General features: G+C 38.3%; 1 protein-coding gene across 1 annotated transcript in view; it reads left to right on the forward strand.

Moving 5' to 3' along the window:
- Positions 1 to 8,136: 8,136 nt before the first annotated feature.
- Positions 8,137 to 24,697, forward strand: part of TrpRS (Tryptophanyl-tRNA synthetase) — a 102,422-nt gene continuing 85,861 nt past the window's right edge. The window contains 2 exon segments of the mRNA XM_090368861.1: positions 8,137 to 8,704; positions 24,414 to 24,522. Of these exon segments, the coding sequence (XP_090224987.1) occupies positions 8,545 to 8,704; positions 24,414 to 24,522 (269 nt within the window). The 5' untranslated portion in view covers positions 8,137 to 8,544.

Here is a 24,697-nt window from a genome sequence, read left to right on the forward strand (position 1 = left end):
GACATCCACCAGAAACGTCCTTCAAATCAGATCACTACCCAATTGCATTACTACTTGTTCTGCCTATGCCCAGCTTCAATTCCCATAATACTGGTGAAAGGAAAATCATATTTTCTCCGACTTTTCTGAATCCGAAAAAGTGCCTCGAGGCAGTGCAGTCATTCCATGGCATGTGCTTGATCAATGTGACCAATCCTCGCCATTGATCTAATCACAAGATGGATAAATACAGTCACCCTCTGTGCGTCAGCCAAAACTGTACACATTTCTCCAAGAACTAGAGCTTGGTGGACCAAAGATCTAGCACGCAGGTTCCACAATAAGCAGTACCTTCACAAGCGGCAGTTTAGCATTAGTAGAGGCATTTGATGCAAGAAAGGAGGCTTATCCAAAATGCCATCAGCCAAAAAAAAAAAAAAAAAAAAACCACTTCCACTTCACCCCTCTGTTCGTTCGAAATACCTGTCCAGCTGAACCTTAAACTTCTTTAGGCTATCAACTTCCACGACAAGGGATGGAAGTCTGTTCCACCAACCAACCACCCGCTGGCTAAAGGCAAATTTCCACACGTCTATCCTACATCTATCTTTCCTCAATTTGAATTTATGCCCCCTCAGGTGATTATTCTGAGCAAGAGGAAGAATCCCATCAGCATTGAGCATGCCCAATCGATTCAAGGCTTTATACACCTCTATCAGATCACCTCGCTGGTGACTAGTCTCCAGACACTGTAATTTGCAAAACTTAAGCCTTTCTTCGTAAGAGCACCCCTTTGTTCCATTCACTAATCTTGTTGCCCTTCTCTGTACTCGTTCCAGCAGCTCTACATCCTTCTTGAAATGAGGCCTCCAGACCTGTATACAGCATTTTAGGTGTGGCCTGACCATTGCCTTATACAAGGGAATAATCACCTCCTTATCCCTGCTAGAAACATTCCTATATATCATTGACAATACACCATGAGCTACTCTTGCAGCCCGCCTGCACTGCTCAGAGAACTTCTGCCAGCACAACCACCCCAGGTCCCTTTCATTCTCTACCACTGTCAGTGTAGTACCACATAGTTGATACGTTGCTCTGGGGTTGTTGTTTCCCATATGTAGTACTTTACATTTGTCAATGTTAAACTTCATTTGCCACCTCTCAGCCCATCTGCTCAATCTTTCCAGATCCTGTTGCAGCAGCATAGTGTCAATAGTGTCCGTGACAACCCCTGCCAATCTTCGTATCGTCTGCAAACTAGGACATTAAGCTTGATATACCATCATCAATATCATTTATAAATACAGAAAACAATAATGGACCCAACACTGAACCCTAAGGGACTCCACTAATAACATTAGTCCACGATGAGCAGTGTCCGTTGATTACCACTCTTCTCTCCCTCAACCACCCTATCCATAGCAGCAATTTGCCTCCAATGCCACACTGCTCCAATTCCTGCAGCAGTCTTCCATGTGCAACAGTATCTAAAGCCTTTCTAAGATCCAAGTATATAACATCAAAGTTATTCCCTGCATCAAGTTCTTTTGTGACTGCATCATAGTATCTGATCAAATTGGTCAGACAAGACTTCCCCTTAACAAAACCATACCATGTCCGAGCTATAACTGAAGACTTGTCTAGATGATCCTGAAGTGCTTCATTAACCAGTGCCTCTATGAATTTTCCTGGAACAGAAGTTAAACTCAGGTCTATAATTCTTTGTGTCAGCATTTGATCCTCCTTTGTGAATTGGGGTCACATTTGCCCATATCCTGTCTGTAGGTACTTCCCCTGAGTCCAAGGAAGCTCTCGTAATTATGGCTAAGGGTTTGCTTACTTCCTTTCCTGCCTCCTTTAATATAACTTGATAGATCCCATCCACCCCAGGTGCCTTTCTTATGTTTATCTTCAACAATTTCTTCTCCACGTTACTCAGTTAATACAAGATTATCTAGCTTACTGCCAGAGTTGAATACACCTCTGGCATTCACCTCGCTGAATAACTCCTCATGTGTGAATGTCGATGCAAAATATTCATTTAGTTTGTTAGCTACTTGAGCAGGATCATCAACAGTTGAACCATCGATATCAAGTGCACCAATCTGATTCATCCCCTTCCTTCTAAACTTTACATAAGTAAAGAAGTCTTTGCTATTTTTCTTTGCATCCCTTGCCAAAGATTTCTCGTAATCTGCCTTCGCCTGCCAAACCTCCTTTGTATTGGTTACAGATTAACTTGTATCTATCATAGGCTTCTGTTCACATGTTAATTTGTATGTATCCCATGCATTTTCTTCTCTGCCATATGTCTCATTAGTTCATCTGACATCCATTCAGGCCTAAACCTTGAACAATATTTCTTAGTTGGTATGTAAAGCCTAGTAGCTTCCAAGATAAGTTCGTTGAATACTTCCCATTGTGAATTTGCTGTTGGTAACATCATCAGTTGGTCCCACTGTATAGAATTTAAATACTGTCTCAGTCCATCGTAGTCGCCTTTACGAAAGCAATAATCCTTTCCTTCCCTTTACCACTAATGATAGTTACCCCTTTGAGTAAATCCCACTTAAGCACAATGTAATCACTACTGATAATCAAATCAAGAGTATCACTCAAGAGTATTGGATGATTGTTTTCTACATCAGCATGTTCGGGAGGCAACTAGAGGGAGTAATACTCCCTCTAGTTGCCTCCCGAACATGCTGATGTAGAAAACAATCATCCAGTAAATCCTCAATAGCCTTCCTAGTGTGTGTGTGTGACCTGCCCCCAAATTCCAGTCAATATCTGGGAAATTAAAATCCCCCATTATAAGGCTCTCTGATTTACTGGCTCACTCTATTTCTCTGTAGAGTTTCTTAATATACTCGTCAGAGTCATTAGGCCTATAGCACACTCCTACTCTCAATTTGATCTCCCAATGCTTATGTCACACCAAACTGACTCGACACTGCACCGTACAGCGATGTCGACTAGCTTCAATTCCTTGGATTTTATGTGTTTCTTAACTAATTGCATAACCCCTCCTCCTCTCCTCTCCTGTCTATCCTTTCTGTAGACGTTGTACTCCCCAAATTCCAGTTCTGCATTCCTTATATCTGTGTGACACCACGTCTTTGATATCCCAACAATATCTGCCTTTGATGTTTTGTGCAATACCTCAAATTCATCAAATTTATTTACTAAACTCCTAGCATTGGTGTAACCGCAAATATACATGTACCTGTTTCTATTCTTAGCTACCCTTACACAACCCATGCGTTTACTTGTACCGCAATGACTCCCAACAGTCTCTGAAGTATCCTGCATCTTGTTTTTCAGGCTTCCGTTCATTCCAATAGAAGCAGTGCAAGAATCTCTTTCACCTCTGCCAGTAGCTACTGTTAATCTATTAGTCTTTGTCTCCCCAAGCTAGCAGTTTTCCGACCCACCTAACACTGCCTCGATAGCATCAGCAAGTATTCTTGCACCCTTTCTATTTAAGTGTATCCCATCCCTGTAGAAGCAGTCTCTCCTGTTAACAAGTACAGTCCAGGCTGAAAAAAATTCTACCCATTGAGCCTTGCACAATCTTTCCAGGGCCGAATTGATCGACAAAGCTCTCATCATATACTCCCTCCTATCGTGTCTGGGCAGAATTGCAGACACTTTCTATTTCAACCCTACATCACGGCTTTTTTTCAGCAGTGACCTGTACTTGTTTAGTAATTCTGCCGGTCTCCTACTCTTGATATCATTAGGAAAGTTGCTAATGTGGCAATAAAACCCAACAACCAACCAAGCGGCAGTGAAAAAACTCTGACACAACCAAAGATCGAACCCTGTACTCCAGAGCAAGAGCTATTTTCAACAGACTCAAAGCATCAGCAATAAAGAGATACACCGATGCTAACTTGGCTAAAGGAAAAGCGCCATACTCATCCAGACACAGTCTCATTAATTAAAATCTTGATCTAGATAACTGGATGGACTACATTTCAAGATTCAAAGCCAATTCCGCTTCTACTGAAATTCCTCTCGAAACCTCTCAATTTGCTCCTGCTGATGACCTTTCCATAATTTCCATCACAAGACAGCAATTGATATACCGCAGGCCGAGATAAGATACCTCATTTGATAATTAAGTGCCTTAGCCCCTATATCCTAGATTAATTGCTCTCAATCTACAACTCTGTTCTTTCCACACGAGTTTTTCCTGCTCAATTGAATGAATAGTCTGTGAGGCCACTGCCTAAAGTTAAAGCGACAACAAGCCTAAAAGATTTTAAACCAATCTCAACTTCCAGTCTCCTCAAACTTCTTGAAAAGGTACTCCTTCCAGCATTAAACAAACAGCTGATGCCACAGAAGCCGAAACAGTTCCATTTCGCAATCGCAAATAGATTCACAAACAAATCGCAAATAGATTCCATAACAAACCTCATGGCCGCATAGACATCAATTCTTCAAACCTTCGAAACTCAATCCAAATTAACTATTGTGTACACCGATATTGAATGAATCTTCTTCATGATTAATGGAGACCTACTAGCTTTCTTCACCGCCTTATTGAGGAATAGAATTGTTCACCTCACAATGAAGAAGACCCACTTTACAAGAAAAATCAATGCAGGAGTCCGGCAAGGTGGCATCCTGTCTGGCCCTATATTCTCAGCTATTCTAATTCCTTTCATGAGTCCCCGTGATGATGCTCTAATATGTGCCGATGATATAAAGTTTCTTACCTTAATCCCACCGTCTCCAAATCCAATGGCAATTACGTCTTCAATCACAGAGAACTTGACCACTCTTTCGACTTACTTGAAGATGTTTGGATTAAACCTTAACCCTTCGAAATCTGCAATAATGATTTACTCATTGAAACAGCAACCAACAGTAATTCAACCATCAATTTTGGGTACTCTCATCGCAGTGGTTACCTGCCATAATGAACTCGGTGTCTATTTTGATCCGAAGCCGTAATTTAATGTTCACACAGAATACCTCCGGAAGTGATTTAACACCCTACGCTGGAAAGCGAAGCAACACTTACTTCATTCCAACGATGCCGCAACCACTACCAGATATCTTCAAACCACTTTTTATCCGGTTATTTTATACGCTGCTGAAATTTGGGCATCTGCGTCGCCCTCAATTCAAAAACCGGTGTTCTCGTGTGACTACTGAACCCTGAAATAGGCCACAAATAAGCATCGCCGACCCCCCTCAATTGAGAACAACTGACATTAGCATTAGCATTAGCATTAGTAGAGGCATTTGATGCAAGAAAGCAAGCTTATGCAGCATCAGCCAAAAAAAAGAAAAAAAAAACCACTTCCACTTCACCCCTCCGTTCGTTCAAAATACCTGTCCAGCTGAGCCTTAAACTTATTTAGGCTATCAACCTCCACCACAAGGGATGGAAGTCTGTTCCACCAACCAACCACCCGCTGGCTAAAGGCAAATTTCCACACGTCTATCCTACATCTATCTTTCCTCAATTTGAATTTATGCCCCCTCAGGTGATTATTCTGAGCAAGAGGAAGAATCCCATCAGCATTGAGCATGCCCAATCGATTCAAGGCTTTATACACCTCTATCAGATCACCTCGCTGGTGACTAGTCTCCAGACACTGTAATTTGCAAAACTTAAGCCTTTCTTCGTAAGAGCACCCCTTTGTTCCATTCACTAATCTTGTTGCCCTTCTCTGTACTCGTTCCAGCAGCTCTACATCCTTCTTGAAATGAGGCCTCCAGACCTGTATACAGCATTTTAGGTGTGGCCTGACCATTGCCTTATACAAGGGAATAATCACCTCCTTATCCCTGCTGGAAAAATTCCTGTATATCATTGACAATACTCCATGAGCTACTCTTGCAGCCCGTCTGCACTGCTCAGAGAACTTCATATCTGCCTGCACAACCACCCCCAAGTCCCTTTCATTCTCTACCACTGTCAGTGTTGTACCACAGAGTTGATACGTTGCTCTGGGATTGCTGTTTCCCATGTGTATTACTTTACATTTGTCAATGTTAAACTTCATTTGCCACCTCTCAGCCCATCTGCTCAACCTTTCCAGATCCTGTTGCAGCAGCATAGTGTCAGTAGTGTCCTTGACAACCCTGCCAACCTTTGTATCGTCTGCAAACTTGGACATTAATCCCGATATACCATCATCAATATCATTTATAAATACAGAAAACAATAATGGACCCAACACTGAGCCCTGAGGGACTCCACTAATAACATCAGTCCACGATGAGCAGTGTCCATTGATTACCACTCTCTGTCTTCTCCCCCTCAACCACCCCTTTATCCATAGCAGTAATTTGCCTCCAATGTCACACTGCTCCAATTTGTGTAGCAGTCTTCCATGTGCAACAGTATCAAAAGCCTTTCTAAGATCCAAGTATATAATATCAAAGTTATTCCCTGCATCCAGTTCTTTTGTGACTGCATCATAGTATCCAATCAAGTTGGTCAGGCAAGACTTCCCCTTAACAAAACCATGCTGTGTCTGAGCTATAACTGAAGTCTTGTCTAAATGATCCTGCAGTGCTTCTTTAACCAGTGCCTCCATTAATTTTCCTGGAACAGAAGTTAAGCTCACAGGTCTATAATTACTTGTGTCAGCTTTTGATCCTCCTTTGTGAATTGGGGTCACATTTGCACATTTCCAGTCTATGGGTACCTCCCCTGAGTCCAAGGAAGCTCTCATAATTATGGCTAAGGGTTTGCTTACTTCCTTTGCTGCCTCCTTTAATATAACTGGATAGATCCCATCCACCCCGGGTGCCTTTCTTGTGTTTATCTTCAACAGTTTCTCCTCCACTTTACTCCCAGTTATTTCAAGATTCTGTAACTTACTGCTAGAGTTGAATACACCTCTGGCATTACCCTCGCTGAATAACTCCTCATGTGTGAATGTCGATGCAAAATATTCATTTAGTTTGTTAGCTACCTGAGCAGGATCATCAACACTTGACCCATCAATATCAAGAGGACCAATCTGATTCATCCCTCTCCTTCTAGAGTTTACATAAGTAAAGAACTCTTTGCTGTTTTTCTTTGCATCCCTTGCCAAGGATTTCTCGTAATCTGCCTTTGCCTGCCTAACCTCCTTTGTAACTTGGTTGCATATCAACTTGTATCTATCATAGGCTTCTGTGTCATGTGTTAATTTGTAAGTATCCCATGCATTTTTCTTCTCTGCCATATGCCTCATTAGTTCATCTGACATCCATTTTGGCCTAAACCTTGAACAATATTTCTTAGTTGGTATGTAAAGCCTAGTAGCTTCCAAGATAAGTTCTTTGAATGCTTCCCATTTTGAATTTGCTGTTGGTAACATCATCAGTTGGTCCCACTGTATAGAATTTAAATACTGTCTCAGTCCATCGTAGTCGCCTTTACGGAAGCAATAACCCTTCCCTTTACCCTGGCTGAGCATCTAAATGTACCCAGGCTCCCGAGGTTAATTGACAGCAGGCGTTTAATGACTACATTAAAAATGTACATAGGAATCATAAACCCCCCCAAACATCTGTGATTTCTGTCAGTGGCACAATCCTCTGCCATCCTTGAGGTCACAGCCCACACTAATCCTCAAAGACAACTGGTTGAAACTGTGTAGTTGGTTCCTACCTGCCTAGGCACTCCCCAAAATTCAGGCACAGCTCCGTCTTGGAGTCAACCTACAGAAAATGGCTACCGACTACAAATACCGTTACATGCTGCTCGAGTGGATTACATCTGTGAAACTTGGATAAATTCCTCCAAACTGGGTTACGACGTTCAGTTCCTCTTTATATTTTCCTATTATTATAATTTCATTTTTACATGTTTAATTTTGTGTAACTCATAATTTCCCATGTAACTGTAATTTTTACCAATTTAATCACATATATAATATAAAACTCCTGGCCATGTCGCCGTGATGAGAACTATTGTCACTAGTACATGTACCGTACTTAGCAGCAATAAATAAGTTTAATTAATAAATCCATTGTATCTTGTCTTCCAGAATTTATGAAAATCTGTGAATGATCAATAAAATATTTACAATAAAAAAGTTCTTTTATTTCGTAATCGATATATACAAACCAAAATACATAAAAGAAACGCGAAGGATGTTTCGCATTAACCAGAGTAGTAGATATCTTACTACTCTGTGGTCCGCAGTATGCCGGCACAATTCTTGTTATGATTGGGTGACGTCCGGTTTCAGAAAGTGAAACAAACAAAAAAAAAAAAAACCAGCCCCAATTTCCATGCTTGCTAAGTCTGGTATTAGTTTTTGTGCTTCGAAAGAGGCTAGTGTAAATTCTGATTTTGTACCGTTATAGTGTTACATTTCTTCATATTTCATCATTGATAAGTAGGATAAAACGATCTTTTTGAGGAGATATATATATATATTGAAGCTTATTTCGTTAACAACTAGCCCTATATCACAGAGTAGTAACATATCTTACTTCTCTGTGTCCTATATGACGTCAATTAAGTTTTCATATGGTGCTGCTGTTTAGTACTTAGCCTTATCTTCGTTCCGCGGAGAACATATTTGATCAATAAAGGTAATGTCAAACGGCGATATTATTTCTGACGAAGTTGAAAAACTAACGATTAATGATGTTGATCGTGGACAAATTGATTCAAATAAAATTATCGATGATGTCGTTAATCCTTGGAACGTAGTTAGTCAGTCCTCTACTGGAATTGATTATGATAAGCTGATCAGTAAGTTACGTTTATTTAATTTCATTTTATATACTCTAAATTTACTTTTGCTCATCATTGCAACTATTTGAGCAGTATGTTCAACAAGGCAGTTGGTCTCCAAAACAAGAGCTGCAGCATTTTTATTCCACTAATTCAAATATTAAATACTTCAGCAAAGTGGTTTCGTGCCTCACCCACTGGTCCGGTGGTGTTGCTAACTTTGTTTATTTTCTTGAATATCGGATTCAATGCTGGACATTCTTTAGATAATTAGTGGTTTTGATGGGCAGAATGTGCACCTTCTGTCTTCCCTAGTTGATGCTTCTTGTGCTGTCTTTGGGAAACATTTCTCCAACAATGCCGACTTGGAGGGCTGCAGCAGATGAAATGTACCCATCTGAGAGTCCAAAAAAGGGAGTCCCACCCCCCCTCAATCCGAGGGGGAAAAAACTTGCTAATTTTATTCAAGGTCCAAACAAAAGTACTAGAGAAGTGAATAATCCACTTGCAAATTCAGTAATTTCATACGGGGGCTCACATCTGGTGAGTATGGGCTTGGCACACCCAGTGTCCTGGGCTGGATATAATCATTCTTCATTTTCTTGATGATTCCCTTCTACTTTTGACTCTCTCTCTCTCTCTCAGAGTAACTTGGGGTTTTTTTTTTTTTTTTTTTTTATGGTGCAGCATAAGCCTCAGGCTTCCTTGCACCATATGGCTATTAATAATAATATTAAATGCAATGGTAGAAGGAACCGGGGACTCCCCCAGACTCTAGGACCAACCTAGAGTCTGGGGAGCTTGAATAAAATGGACAATGTTTTTTTTTTTCTTAAATGTTGTCAGAAGGGTGTAATACCACTTCTGGATTTTTTGGAAATATAATTTAAAAAAAACAAAAAACTTTTAAAATAAAAATAAGGTACAAAATTTAAATAGTACTATCAATATGTATACAATCCACACTTAACTGGAGAGAAAAGAACAGTCTTCTTCATTAGTAATTTTCCATTATGCAATGGGTTTCCTCAACCTAAAAAAAAAAAAGGAAAAATTCTATTCTAGTCATTTTTCACCACGGTTCTCTGTTTTTTGTATCTTCCTCTCTCAGTCCTCATCTTTTTATGCCTTTTTGGACTCCATCCACCCACACCTCCCTTGGTCTTTATCTTTTGTCCTTCTTCATCTCATCCTGGTGCTACCCAATTCATAATCACTTTTGGAAGTCTATCCTTCTCCATTCTTCTGATATCTTCATACCACCTCAGCTTTTTTTTGTTTTAATTACCTGGATTATATCAGTTTTTACTTCCATAATTTGCCAAATCTGTTAATTTCTTATTTTCTCCAGTCTCGATTTTCTTGTTGCTCTTCTTTAGCAGTCCATTTCTGTTGCAAGCAGTTTACCTTGTTGTCATTTATTCAGTTCATGTTTCTGCCTCATAGAGCTTAATGCTCTATACTCTTTTTGGTAGATAAGTCTCTTTGTCTTACTGAGTATATCCCTACTCCAAAGGATTGCATTCAGCATACTTATCACCAGTGTTGTAGTCGTAAAATTAGCAGAAGGTATACTCTATGAATGTTACGAAAAGCAGAGAGTATACTGTGCATATCAGGCTTATTAATCGAATTCCAGAGGGTATACAGCTATGGCATATACCTTCTATGCGTGTGTGTGTACGTACACTGAGTGGACAGAAATCATGGGTTACCTACCTAGTAACGGGTAGGTCCACCTTTTACCTGGATAAGGGCAGTCACACGGCGAGGCATTGAGTCAACTAGTTCACAAAAGTGTTCCATCCATGTTTGCTGCACTGCTGTCTATAATTCCATTGCATTCCTAGGTGGAGGATCCAAAGTTCGAATGAACCCTTCCACAGCATCCCAAAGATGCGCCACAGAGTTCATGTCCTGTGAACAGGGAGGCCATTCCATGGTGGTAAAATCTGCGGAATGCTTTTTGAACTATGTTCTAGTCACCATGGCTCTGTGGGGGACGTATTGTCCTGCTGACAGAGTCCATTGCTCTGTGGGTGCACGATGACTATGAAGGGATGCAGATGGTCTGCAAGGATGGACACGTAACCTGAACTGTTCAGAGATGCATCTGGACGTACCAGAGGTCCCAACGTGTTCCAGTTGAACATGCCCCAGACTATTACCGACTATCCACCTGCCTGAACAGTTCCTAGTTGACATGACTGGTGCATACCTTCGTGTGGTTTCCGTCAGATATGCACCTGCCTGACCGCTTGAAATAACTGGAAACAGAACTCATCGGACCAGGAGACCATCTCAAAGGAACCGGACACAAATGAGTCTCTACGCAAAATATGACAGCATTTTTAAGTGCTTATGCCTTAAAAACTGTAAAGCTTCTCTGTCTGAGCTGAAAAGAGAATGGCAAGAACATACAGGAGTGGTAGTAAGTGCAGTAACACTCAGAAGATGCCTCTTCAAAAAAAAGGACTTGTAGCCCATCGTCCTATGAAGAAGCCCCTTCTCACACAAAAAATGAAAAAGACCCAGTTAATTTGGTGTAAAGAGCATGTCAAATGGACCCCTGACCAGTAGAAGTCAGTTATTTTCTCAGATGAGAAATTCAACCTGCATGGTTCTGATGGGAGACAAACGATTCGCCGTAGACGTGGTGAAGAATACCATCCAGACTATATGGTGTCTACAGTGAAATTCTCTACCAGCCAAATGATATGGGGGTGCATTTCGTATTGCGGAGTAGGTTACCTGCATTTTATAAAAGGTTCAGTAAATGCCAATGGATACCTGGCTATATTGGAAGGCAAATTGCTACCAACCATTAGAGACCATTTCAACCTGCCAAGTAACTGCATCTTTCAGGACGATTCTGCTCCTTGCTTTAGTTACTTTAGCTTCATTTCTGCATTAGTGGTTTGACAGTAATGTGTTTACATTTGTTACAAGTGAAAAAATGGTTCGAAGAACGGCCCAGTACAACTGTTAGCTGGCCAGGAAACAGCCCGGACCAGAATCCTACAGAGAACTGTTGGCATCGTCTGGAGTCTGCAGTTGCCAGAAAGAAAGCAAAGACCCTTCATGAACTTCAGGAAGCTATAATTCGTGTTTGGAACCATGAACTATCAGTTGATTACCTTCAGAAATTGATCTTGTCAATGCCACGATGGTGTGCTGCTGTCATCAGGGCCAGAAGCAATTTAGGTGCAAACTAAATATTAGTTTGCACCTGGTGAACTTTTCATTTTGCTTTCCATTTAAAATGATAAACTGAAGCAAATTGAGGGCTTCTGATACCATTTCAGCCAGCCACAATTGTTGTGTTTATTAAACTGTTATATAAAGGTTGCAAATGCTCATTTTGGAATATTTTGAGAGCACCTGTCAAATATTACTTAACTTTGCCTTAACTATTAATAAATATCTTTTGTTTATATTTCTATTTGTGATGCTAGTCATTAATGTAACTTATCATCACAAAAAAGGGTTAGAAATGTGAAATTTCCAGGTGCACTTTCTTTGAACACCAGTGTATATGGATATAGATCTTAAAAAGAGTTGGTGACATACAGCAGCCCTGCAGAATGCCCTTTGAAGTAGTAAACTCTTGGGATAGTCTTTGCTCCATTTTGACTCTACATATTTTCTCCTTATACATGGTCTTAATGATATTTATTATTATTATATTATTTTTATTATTATAATTAGCCATATGGTGCAAGGAAGCGTGAGGCTTTTGCTGCACCAGCCAAAAAAATATATTTTTGAGTTACTCCCGAGAGAGAGAGAGAGAGAGAGAGAGAGTCAGAAATAGAAGGGAATCACCAAGAAAGAGAAGAATGATGATGATATCCAGCTCAGGACCCTGGGTGTGCCAAGCCCATACTCACCAGATGTGAGCCCCAGTGGTTCACTGATAGACGCCCACTTTAAAGCTTTCCATAGCAGTTTTCTAGGCACATTGTCATACACCTTCTCTAAATCTATAAAGGTCATCCTGAAATGACCTTTCTTATACCTGTTTTCAAGAATTTGTCTGAATGTGAATATATGGTCTACGCACAATCTGCCTGTTGTAAAACTGCATTATTCTTCTGATCCCTGGAATTTCTTTTCCAATCAAATTCTTATAATCCTTCCGATGGTTTTCATAATGTAGTTTGTTCTATCATACTGTAATTTGATCTATAATTTGAACAAGTTCTTTTTTAAAATTTGAGACCATATACCCTGAAGTTACTTCCTTTGGTATTTTCTCCTTGAAATATACCATTTATTAGTTTTGTGATTAATGTAATCACTTTTTTCCTTCCATATTTCATCAATTCTAAGCTAATCCCTCCTGGTGCTTTACCATTCTTCCCTGTCCTCAGCTCTCTCTCTCTCTCTCCCCACCTCCTCTGTTGTCACCTGTGTCCTTATGCAGGTGTTTGTTCTCTTCCATGTTCCCCTAGTAGTTCCTTATAATATTGTAGCCATTCCTCCATATCTATTATCTCCAGATTTGTCTTGTGCATGTTTTGATTCCACATACCCTTTAATACTGACCAGGCTTCTGTTGATCTTCTAAACCCTAATTTATTGTTTATATTTGCACACATTCTTTCCCATGCTTCATTCTTTGCATCCATTAATACCTTGTTTGCTTCCTTCTTCTTTACCTTATCAGATATCTTATCTTCCTCACTTTTTGTATTTAACCATTTTTGATGTGCCTTCTTTTTCTCTTCTCCTGTTTTGCTAACCTCCTCCGTCCACCAGTAGTTATCTTTATGTCCATCTTCTCTTACCAAATATTATCTGTGCATCCTTCAAACTCCATCTATTTCATGGTCCTTTCTCTGAACATAGTCCTTATACTTTCATCATGGAGCAACTCATTATTAAATTTTTTTATCATATCCTTCTCTTCCTTTACCTCCCTTTGTTGTACTGTATCTGTCTGTATCCAAGGCCAAACAGTTTTTGCTCTGACAAGATAATGGTCTGATCCACAATCAAATATTCTATACGCTCACACGTCATTTAATATAACTGAACTTATTTGTTTTGATGTGACATAATCAATGATGGATCTAAATTTTGTGAATATTTTTATGCTGAAAAAATGTGTTATTGATTTTAAAATCAAATTGTCTACATAACTTTATTAATTGTTCACCATTGTCATTTCTTTTTTCTCCAAATCTTCCCACCACTCGACTTGGATCTTGCGTCCTATTCTAGCATTCATATCTCCCATCATGAAAATTTCCTTTCTTCTTGAATGGTCATTAATAAAATATGATTATGACATTGTCTATGAGCAGAGAAGTATGAAAAAATATACAAGTTTTATGGTATGCTTGTATGTTTGTTTAAATTGATGGAGACCATTGCTATGTCATAAATTTTATAAGCCATAGTTTTAGGGTTTAAATCTAACTTTTAAGCAGTGAGATCAAGAACTTGCATGGTAATGTCTTGATTTTACAGCATTTCATGTTTCTATTATAATGAACGATTTAGTTCTTCTGACCAAACTAATTGGGACATGATTACCCCAAGTAATGGATTCTCATAGGATGGAAAATTCCCTGATCAGTTAGAATTAAAACCTCCCTAATCCCCATCAGTAATGGACATTGGAACATTTTCCTTTAAAAATTATCAAAGATGCAAATACGCTTAACATTGATTTAACCAGTTGAATTACTAATTAGAAACTGCTAGCAGAGTATGCCAAGAAAATCTTTTTTACAGAAGCATAAAGAAGGTCATCGATAGAGTAGGAAACCTCCATTCTCTCTTTGCATATGATCATGTTTTTTTTATGTTCCTAGTTAACTTTGGTTATCAATACATATTTGTAATTTTAGTGGTTGGTTAGTTTGTAGATTTAGTTTAATGTTTATAGTGTTCTCCCATCTTGTCTTTCTTTACAGCTTATGTACTATTTGCAGGGTAAAATATCTACCACCCAACTTGTGTTTTTGTAACTTTTACTGTAGTCTGCTTAAACAATCTGTATTGGCCAGATGCAATAAAGTGATATTGGTTGATTGATATAAAAGATTGCATTGAATAGCCATGCTGCCAGACATGATGCTTCACTGTGTATAATATTATGGTTTATGTGAGATTGAGTGCAGAGGTGTGCTAATTTCCAATCCTGTAGTATTCTTTAGTACTTTTCAATGAAATCTTAAATGATAGGTCAGTAGTAGGTTGGATTTAATGCTTGGGCATCCTTGGGCAACAAAAAATTTACCCCTTCCCCAATTCCAATTTTCAAATTAAAAAAAGTAAAATTCACAAATTTGAGTTTTTATGTGTAAGTTAACACTTAATTATAATTTTGTGTATTTATTTTTTAAACTGGGATAAATTCAAAAATAAATATACTTATTGTGTTTGTTTTTGAGAGTCTCAAGTTAGAGCAAAATTTTAACATATGGAATTTGCCCAGATCCAAAAAAAAAAAAAAAAAAAAAGTTCCATATTAACGGCCTCCGTAGCCGAGTGGTCAGGAGCGGGGGTGCAGCAGCACACGCTCTTCGAGTAGATCAGGGTTCAAGCCCCTGACTGCTGAATACGGTCGATCTTCCAACCCGCACTGGACCAGCGTGGCAGATTATGGTCCGTTTCCCTTAGCATGAATTGTTGAGGAGGCTTCCATCCTGCAGTGGGTTGATAATGGCTGCGCTTTACCTTTATTAATGAATTGTTAATTTTTCCCCTCTTTGAACAAGGACATATGGGAGGAGGTATCTCCTACTACAATAAGTATATTCCCCAACTTAATTTTCCCAGCTTTTGTTTTTCCAGTATGTGATAGGAGGGAGTATGTGATGGGAACTTGTCAATCAGTTCAGTTCTGGGGAAGAAAGAGAAATTCTGCCAAGCTCATGAGGTAGACTTCTCAGCATAGTCTGTGCTTATAAATTGCAGGGACTGTTTTTACAAAATGAATGAGTCACAAGAATATTTTCTGATGTTATCAAGGCTGTGTCTGTGTATCTAATAACCTTTCATCACTTTCACCTTCATTTTTAACAAGGACACTTGCATCACATCTGTGATACCCCTTATTGTTTTAATTATGAAAATAAAGTTTTAGCTCTTTTTACTGAATTGAAAATGGTGATCTATTAATTATAATTTGCTAAACCCATTTTCTTCCATTTTCCTCTCAGTTATCACAAAATCATTTAGCTCCTGCTATGATTTGATAAACGTCTTACATCCCCCCCCCCCTAAAGAATTCCTCATGTGTGAATGTAAATGTAAAATACTTATTCAGCTTGTGAGCAACATGAGCAGAATCATCAACAGTTAAACCATCCACATCAAGTGGACAACTGTGATTCAGCCCCTTCCTTCTACTATTAATATAAGTAAAGAACTCTTTTACTGCTTTTCCAGGCATTCTTTTCCAGAGACCTCTTGTAATCTGCTTTAACTTGCCTAAACTCCTTTGTGGCTTGATTGCAGACTAGTTTATATTTACCATAGGCTTTTGTATCAACTGATAATTTATGTGCATCCGATGCATTTTTATTCTCTGCTGTGTGTCTCATTAGTTCACCTGATATCCATTTAGGTCTAACCTTTAATGGCATTTCTTGTTTAGTATGAAAAGACTAGTAACTTCTATAATGATTTCCTTGTATGCTTCCCATTTGGAATTTGTTGTTGGTAATAACATTAGTTGGTCCCACTATATAGAATTTAAAAACTGTCTGAGACTTCTCCATGAAAGTAAAAATCCTTACCCTTGATGGTAGTTACATCTTTAAGTAAATCACACATCAATACACTGTGATAAATGCCACCCAGTGGTTCTTTTATCTGAAAATACTTAATGCACAAGGAATCACTGCTGATAATCAAGGGTATTGCTATCCCTTGTTGCCTCTTTAACATGCCTCTGTAGAAAACAGTCATCCAATAAATCCAAAAAAGTGTTGCTGGTGTGTGTGACCAAACCACAAGTTCTAGTCAATATCCATAAAGTTAAAATTCCCAGTTATAAGACATTCTGGTTTACTGGCCCACTATTTCTCTGTACAGTTGTTCATTGTACTCATCACAGTTATTCAACCTATAACATACCCCAACTCTCGTTTTTGTTTTACCAGTGCTTATGTCACTCCAAACTCACTCAACATTTCTCTGGCCACCCGAGTAAACTGCATGCACTGCCTTAGATTTTATGCACTTATTAACTAAGAACATAACCCCTCTCCTCCTGTCTGTCCTTTCTTTATACATTATATTCTTCTTATATCTGAGCGACACCACTTCTCTGATATCCTCCATAATATCTGCATTGGATGACTTGATCAGCCTTGGAGTACATGCAAGTATTCATGCACCTGTTCTTGCTCTTAGTTGCCCTAACATAGCCCATGCATTTCTTTGTTTTCTGTTGACCCACAGCAGGCCTTGAAATCCCCTGTACCTTGCTTTCTGGATTGCTGCATGTTCCAATAGAAGAAGCATAAGAATCACTTTCACTTCTTCCTGCGGCTATTGTTAATCTATTATTCTGTGTATCTCCCCATTTTTTCAATCCACCTAACACTGTTTCAATAACATTAGAAAATATTCTTGCACCCTTTCTGTTTAAGCCTATCTCATCAGTGTAGAAGCAGTCCCTCCTGTTAAGTACAGATCATACTGTGAAAAATTCTACCCCACAAGCCTTGCACAGTCTCTCCAGGGCCAAATTGATTGATAAGGCTCTCACCCTGTACTCCCTCGTATTGTGTTGGGCAGAATTGCAGGCACTTTCAAATTTAACCCTAACTCCCGACTTTTTCTGAGCATTGCTCTGTACTTGTAATTCCTCCAATCTCCTACCCTTAATGTTGTGCCAACGTGCACAACAGTATCACCTTTTGTGCCCTTAACAGATGATATCTGCTTTACGATGTCATCTTTTGTTCCTAGCAGACATACCCCTCGTCCTATTTCACCAACCCTTTTTGCACAATATATTTCCTGTTTCCCTGACAGTAGAGTCACTGACAATAGCTAGCTCCTTTGGTACTAGTGCATTCTGTCTGATGTACAAGTGCTAGCTCTGACATTGAGGTGGGCAACTGAGAGCATGATGACGCCCCAACTTAATTCTTTCGAGGGCATCCACTCTATTCTTCCAGCTGTCATAAATACCCATAAGAATACTGAGTTGATGCGTAATAACCTCTCACTCACTACATTGAACACACACACACACAAAGATATCCCTCTTGGCTCTATGATGTCCCATTCCATTCCCAATAGACCCGTAAACATTAAACAAGCAGTATATTTCATGAGGCCTTGATTTAGAGAACAACCCCCCCCCCTCAGTTCTCCCTCCAAGCTATGGGACTTCTGCTACTTTGAGCCCTTTGCATTGCTGCTCTGATCTGAGGAATGATTCTCATTCAGATTCAATTTAATTGAGATTACTACTCTAAAGTAATATACTGAAATGTAATAATAACACTATGCACCAGTTATGCAGCAGTAATACATATTACACTATCAAGTTTCTTTTATTAAATATATATATTATGATATCGAATTTAAGTTATATGTGTTACTTTATCAAGTTTATGTTATTGAGTTTGTTATATGTATTACATTATTGAGCTTATGTTATACGTATTATGTTATTGAGTTTATGCAATGCCATTATGCTTGTGTAGTTATAAGTTAATTAAAATAGCTAATAAAATTATCTATTAATGGTAACCTACGTGATTCAAACTTTCAAGATGACTATTTACCACAATTGGCACTAGAATTCCCCAATGCACTGCAGTACAAAGTTACGAGATGCAATATTTGCACCAAATCACGATACAAAGGTTCTACGTATATCAAGTGTAGTAATTTACAAAATCTCTAGGTAAATTAAAAAATAAACTAACGAACACGACTAGGATTATAAAGCTATTTATAGAATATGATTTAATATGCTAATTGGGTCAACAAAACTGCAAATTGTTCAAAAATTTATCTGTTCCCAGCAGCTCAAAATCCTTCAACTGGTACATGGATGCTCTCAAACTAATAATCCTTTAACTGGATCCCTGGGAATTAATCGTAATCAGGACTGGCATTATCATCTTACTGAAATTACTTTTATAAAGACTAGACACATTAAACCTTTCTGAACCTAATTTCTCTTCCTTGCAGCAAAGGATATCACACAAAACTCAGGTCAGACCCCCAACTATGACCAAAATCAGAAACCTGGTCATAGTTGGATGTTCATATACATTGTGGTAAATCATTTGAACCAACTTAGCATAGACAAAAAGTAACTGTGTGCTGATAAGACCAACAGAACCACCATTTTTCAGCAAACTTAACAGCTGATGGAGTCCAGCCTGTGGCTTCTGAGAATCTGGTGGTGATATCTTTGGTGTGACAGCTCTACAAATTTTGGGCATACAGTTTCATAGGTGCCTGTGCATAAGGACCTGGTAATCTAGTTTTAAAAATTACTCTTTCACTTGCATCACTGATAATACATTAAAATGCTGCTGCTATCCAAAAATTTATTGGGGTATTTATTTACTTTTCCATTCTCGATGGTTTTGAAGTTTGGTCAGATGCTGAAGAACCTTCTAGCAATAGAGTATTAGCTTCTGAAACAGGCTGATCTTAAATGTGGTTTTATCTACACAATATCAAGAACTGTTGTCCTGAAATTTGTGTTTTCCTGACCTTAAGATTCTTATCAGCTTAAAATCTCTATTCTTCTCTAGCAATCCTTATAACAAATATTGATCTGTACTTTCTGTTTGAAGCAAAATTGGATATGCCCCCCCCACTCATATGCATGCATGTGTACGCAAAATACCTGCTTCAAGCCCATTCAGGTACTACTGGATAATAGGGTTAAATCCTCAGTAAGTGGCACCTCCGTAGCCAGGTGGGTAGGAGCAGCAGTGCATAGCACACACTTCTTGGTTAGACTGGGGTTCAAGCCTGTGCCCACCAAATACGGAGGATGCGGAAAGGTCAGGGAATGACCGCCGCATATCCCTGGAGCAATATGGCCTTAGTTGCTAATGCTCCTAAAAACCAAATAACAAACAAACAAATCCTCAATAAGTTTTTTATAGGTCCAGCCCTTGAACTTATTAATGCAATTTATACTGATCTTTCACTATTTATAAATGATTAAAAAGTATGAAGCTAAAATCCACCACAAAATTTTTGCACTGGAATAACTTATACTTTCTTCTTTTTTTTTTTTTCCTGTTCTTGTACTTTGTATCAGTGCTCAGTTAAACCTTATGATTTGTATGTGCTGTTCACCTGTGTGCTCTATAACATTAAAATTGGTCTTAATATGGATCTGCTTTGTTTATGTAATTTTCATGTATTTGCTATGTATATATATGTCATGCTACAAGCTCTGTAAACCTTTTTGCCTTTGCCACCAGGTTATGTACTACTACATACCTTGTAAATTTATTCTTACAAATAAATGGGTATTTAATTTAAAAAATTAAATACTCATTTATTAAATTAAATACACGCAGCTAAAAGCAGACAAAGCACTTGGGACTGTTGGAATCCTCTCCAATTATAATAAAAGAAGCTCATAATGAAATCATCCATAGATTCAGAAGTACCTGAAAATTGGAGGTGTGAAAGTGTCTTCTATTCACCAGAGTGGTTCAAATGATGAATTTGGTAACTATAGACCTGTAAGTTTGACCCCTGTGCCAGGAAAAATAATGGTATCAATAGTTAAAGAAGTAGTGCTAGATAATTTTGGTAGGAGAGTAGCCATAAGCAACCACATCATGGATTGTTAGAGAGGTCATGCTTCACCAATCTGATTAGTTACTATGAGATTGTTATGAAGAAACTGAATGAGAAATATCATTTTGACATCATATACTTAGATTTTAGTAAAACGTTTTATACTGTACCATATACTGATATATATGATTGTTGTACAAATGGGTGGAATGTGACATTAGGGGCATTACTACTGCAGATAAATTGATGGTTAAGTAGTGGGAGAAAAAAAAACATTTGAAAGTGGTTTAGAATGGCCACTGTTCTTTATGAACTAATGTGATCAGTGAGGTTCCACAGGGGTCAGTGTTGGGCCTCCTTGCTGTTTTTTATATTTATTATCTTCTGCCTTCTTAGCCATCAACCCATGCATGGTACTAAATATTACAAGTTCTAATACCTTTTGTGATTGGAGTTTTCTTTAAAAAAATTATTTCAAGCTTGTCTAGATGCTGATGGTACAAAGGTGAGTACAATGGTTAATCAGGATTTGCTACTTCAAGGGGATCTAGATAAACTCAGCAGATGGGCTAAAAATAGCAATTGAGATTTAACAGTGATAAATGACAGGTAGTTGTAATCCCAGAATAACATACCATCTGGGTAGTACCAAGCCCAAGGTTGTGGAATATGAAAAAGTTTTAGGAATAATTTTGTGGTCTGATATGCTGTTCTCTGTGCAGTTCAAACAAGCTGCTAGGAAAGCCCATGGAGTTCTGCCATTGATATACAGGAACTTCTGTTATTGGTTGAAACCAACAAAACTGGCCACTTGTTGGTAATGTTTTATACATCGATTGCTCTGTTTAGGCTTCATTTGTTTATTTATTTAGGAAATGGCCCTGGACATCTTTCAAAATTCAGATTTTTAAAATGTTCACATGCATTTCTTTAGTGAATAAAAGGATATTTGTTGAAACTGATGATTCTCAAGAAAATTGACAATAATGAAATGAAATAGTATTAGTAAGCATAAAATTAGGGAGTAAACATGTAAGGATAAGAATTCTGAAATCTCATCAATATAATCATAATTAGTAGAGGCATTTGATGCAAGAAAGCAAGCTTATGCAGCATCAGCCAAAAAAAAAAAAAAAAACACTTCCACTTCACCCCTCTGTTCGTTCAAAATACCTGTCCAGCTGAGCCTTAAACTTATTTAGGCTATCAACTTCCATGACAAGGGATGGAAGTCTGTTCCGCCAACCAACCACCTGCTGGCTAAAGGCAAATTTCCTCACGTCTATCCTGCATCTGTCTTTCCTCAATTTGAATTTATGCCCTCTCAGGTGATTATTCTGAGCAAGAGGTAGAATCCCATCAGCATTGAGCATGCTCAAACCATTCAAGGCTTTATACACCTCTATCAGATCACCTCGCTGGTGCCTAGTCTCCAGACACTGTAATTTGCAAAACTTAAGCCTTTCTTCGTAAGAGCACCCCCTTGTTCCATTCACTAATCTTGTTTCCCTTCTCTGTACTCGTTCCAGCAGCTCTACATCCTTCTTGAAATGAGACCTGTATACAGTACTCTGGGTGTGGCCTGACCATTGCCTTATATACAAGAGAATAATCACCTCCTTATCCCTGCTAGAAAAATTAGCATTAGCATTAGTAGAGGCATTTGATGCAAGAAAGCAAGCTTATGCAGCATCAGCCAAAAAAAAAAAAAAAAAAACCCACTTCCACTTCACCCCTCTGTTCGTTCAAAATACCTGTCCAGCTGAGCCTTAAACTTATTTAGGCTATCAACCTCCACCACAAGGGATGGAAGTCTGTTCCACCAACCAACCACCCGCTGGCTAAAGGCAAATTTCCGCACGTCTATCCTACATCTGTCTTTCCTCAATTTGAATTTATGCCCTCTCAGGTGATTTTTCTGAGCTAGAGGAAGAATCCCATCAGCATTGAGCATGCTTAAACCATTCAAGGCTTTATACACCTCTATCAGATCACCTCGCCAGTGCCTAGTCTCCAGACACTGTAATTTGCAAAACTTAAGCCTTTCTTCGTAAGAGCAACCCTTTGTTTCATTCACTAATCTTGTTGCCCTTCTCTGTACTCGTTCCAGCAGCTCTATATCCTTCTTGAAATGAGGCCTCCAGACCTGTATACAGTACTCAAGGTGTGGCCTGACCATTGCCTTATACAATGGAATAATCACCTCCTTATCCCTGCTGGAAAAATTCCTGTATATCATTGACAATACTCCATGAGCTACTCTTGCAGCCCGTCTGCACTGCTCAGAGAACTTCATATCTGCCTGCACAACCACCCCCAGGTCCCTTTCATTCTCTACCACTGTCAGTGTAGTACCACAGAGTTGATACGTTGCTCTGGGGTTGCTGTTTCCCATATGTAGTACTTTACATTTGTCAATGTTAAACTTCATTTGCCACCTCTCAGCCCATCTGCTCAACCTTTCCAGATCCTGTTGCAGCAGCATAGTGTCAGTAGTGTCCTTGACAACCCTGCCAACCTTCGTATCGTCTGCAAACTTCGACATTAAGCTTGATATACCATCATCAATATCATTTATAAATACAGAAAACAATAATGGACCCAACACTGAACCCTGAGGGTCTCCACTAATAACATTAGTCCACAAAGAACTGTGTCCATTGATTACCACTCTCTGTCTAATTATTAAAGCATTATTTTTTTAAAAGTTAAATACAGTAGAACCTTGTTAATCTGGACTTGACAGGACCACACTCGGTCGGTATTAGTGAAAGTCGAGATTAACTGGAAGCTATCTTTAATGTACCAGTTCTTATTTAAAATTACTAAATGGCAGTATTTTAACTAAATTGGTTTTTATACTAAATTAATAAAACAATATTTTAAAGTAAAAATTATAAAAAGTAAAAGAACATGGTAAGTAAACAAAATACTGTACAAAGCAATGAAGTTTTAATGTAGAACATTATATTATACAAAACTAAACACACAAAAAAATATATATTACAACACAAAACAAACAACTATTTTCAAGAAATTTACTTGAAATAGTCCCCAATGTTTTTTTGCTTTAATTTCGAAACTCACTTTCGAAATTTATGCGTGTATGTGTGGACAATGCTAGCTGTCAACTGAATAGGCTAGCACTCGAGATTACCTAACGATTGTCTCTGACCATACCACATGGTCCGGTCGGATTTCTGGAGGTCACAACCATAAAACAATAAAAACAATTAGCAGTCCCCTGTTTATGAGGTTTTTGTGTTAGTGCATTCTATTATAAATGGATAGTAAGCATGATCTTATTGAATTTGCAATAATAGCGACAGCTGGAATTCTGTGGGTTTTTATGTTATTATGGTGAAATGTGTTTCCCCTTCCATGAAATCATCAATCATATCAAAAACAAATAAATTTTCAGCATGCTCTCTTTCCTATTTTTTAAGTTTTGTAACTTGCCACTCCGTTCTCACTTGCGCGTAATGTGTTAGTTGCAGTTTGTGTGTGTGTGTGTGTGTGTGTGTGTGTGTGTGTGTGTGTGTGTGTGTGTGTGTGTGTGTGTGTGTGTGTGTGTGTGTGTGTGTGTGTGTGTGTGTGTGGTGTTCTTTTCTTTGTTATTGATTGCTTGATCTTTTTTATTGTTTTAAATTTTAAATCGCCTCCCAAATGTCAGTGAACAGAAATATTTTTTTTTTTAGATAGTTAGAATTTTTCCCCTGACTGAAAATCCAATCCGGATTAACAGAAAGTCCGGATCATTGGGGTCCGGATTAACAGGGTTCTACTGTAGATCTGAACTGATGCAGTTAATAGACTGATCAGCAATTTTTATATAGTCAGTTAAATGCAAGAGAGAGAGATTTTAAAATAAGCTAAGATATAATATAATAATAGTAATAAAGAGTATATATAATAAAGTGCTTTCTATGTCATGCAGAATTTTCTAGTATTTAATGATATTTTTTATTAGTTAGATTTGGCTCTTCAAAAATTGATGAACACTTGATTCAGAGGTTTGAAAATTTAACTGGACAACCTGCACATCATTTGCTTAGAAGAGGAATATTTTTTTCCCATAGGTAAATAGTTCATTTTTGTTAGAAAGATATAATTGGAATTTTTTCAAATCCCTAAAAGAGACTGATAAATAAATAATTTTTTTTTTTTTTTTTTCTGTTTATACTGCGGCACAACCAAGTCAGTAGAGTTTACAATAAATCGTCAATACAAATATTTATCGTATTTAGTAGTCAC

Source organism: Mastigoproctus giganteus, chromosome 2 (assembly GCF_048544385.1).
Source record: "Mastigoproctus giganteus isolate SK-2022 chromosome 2, ASM4854438v1, whole genome shotgun sequence".
In the NCBI taxonomy this organism is placed as follows: domain Eukaryota; kingdom Metazoa; phylum Arthropoda; class Arachnida; order Uropygi; family Thelyphonidae; genus Mastigoproctus; species Mastigoproctus giganteus.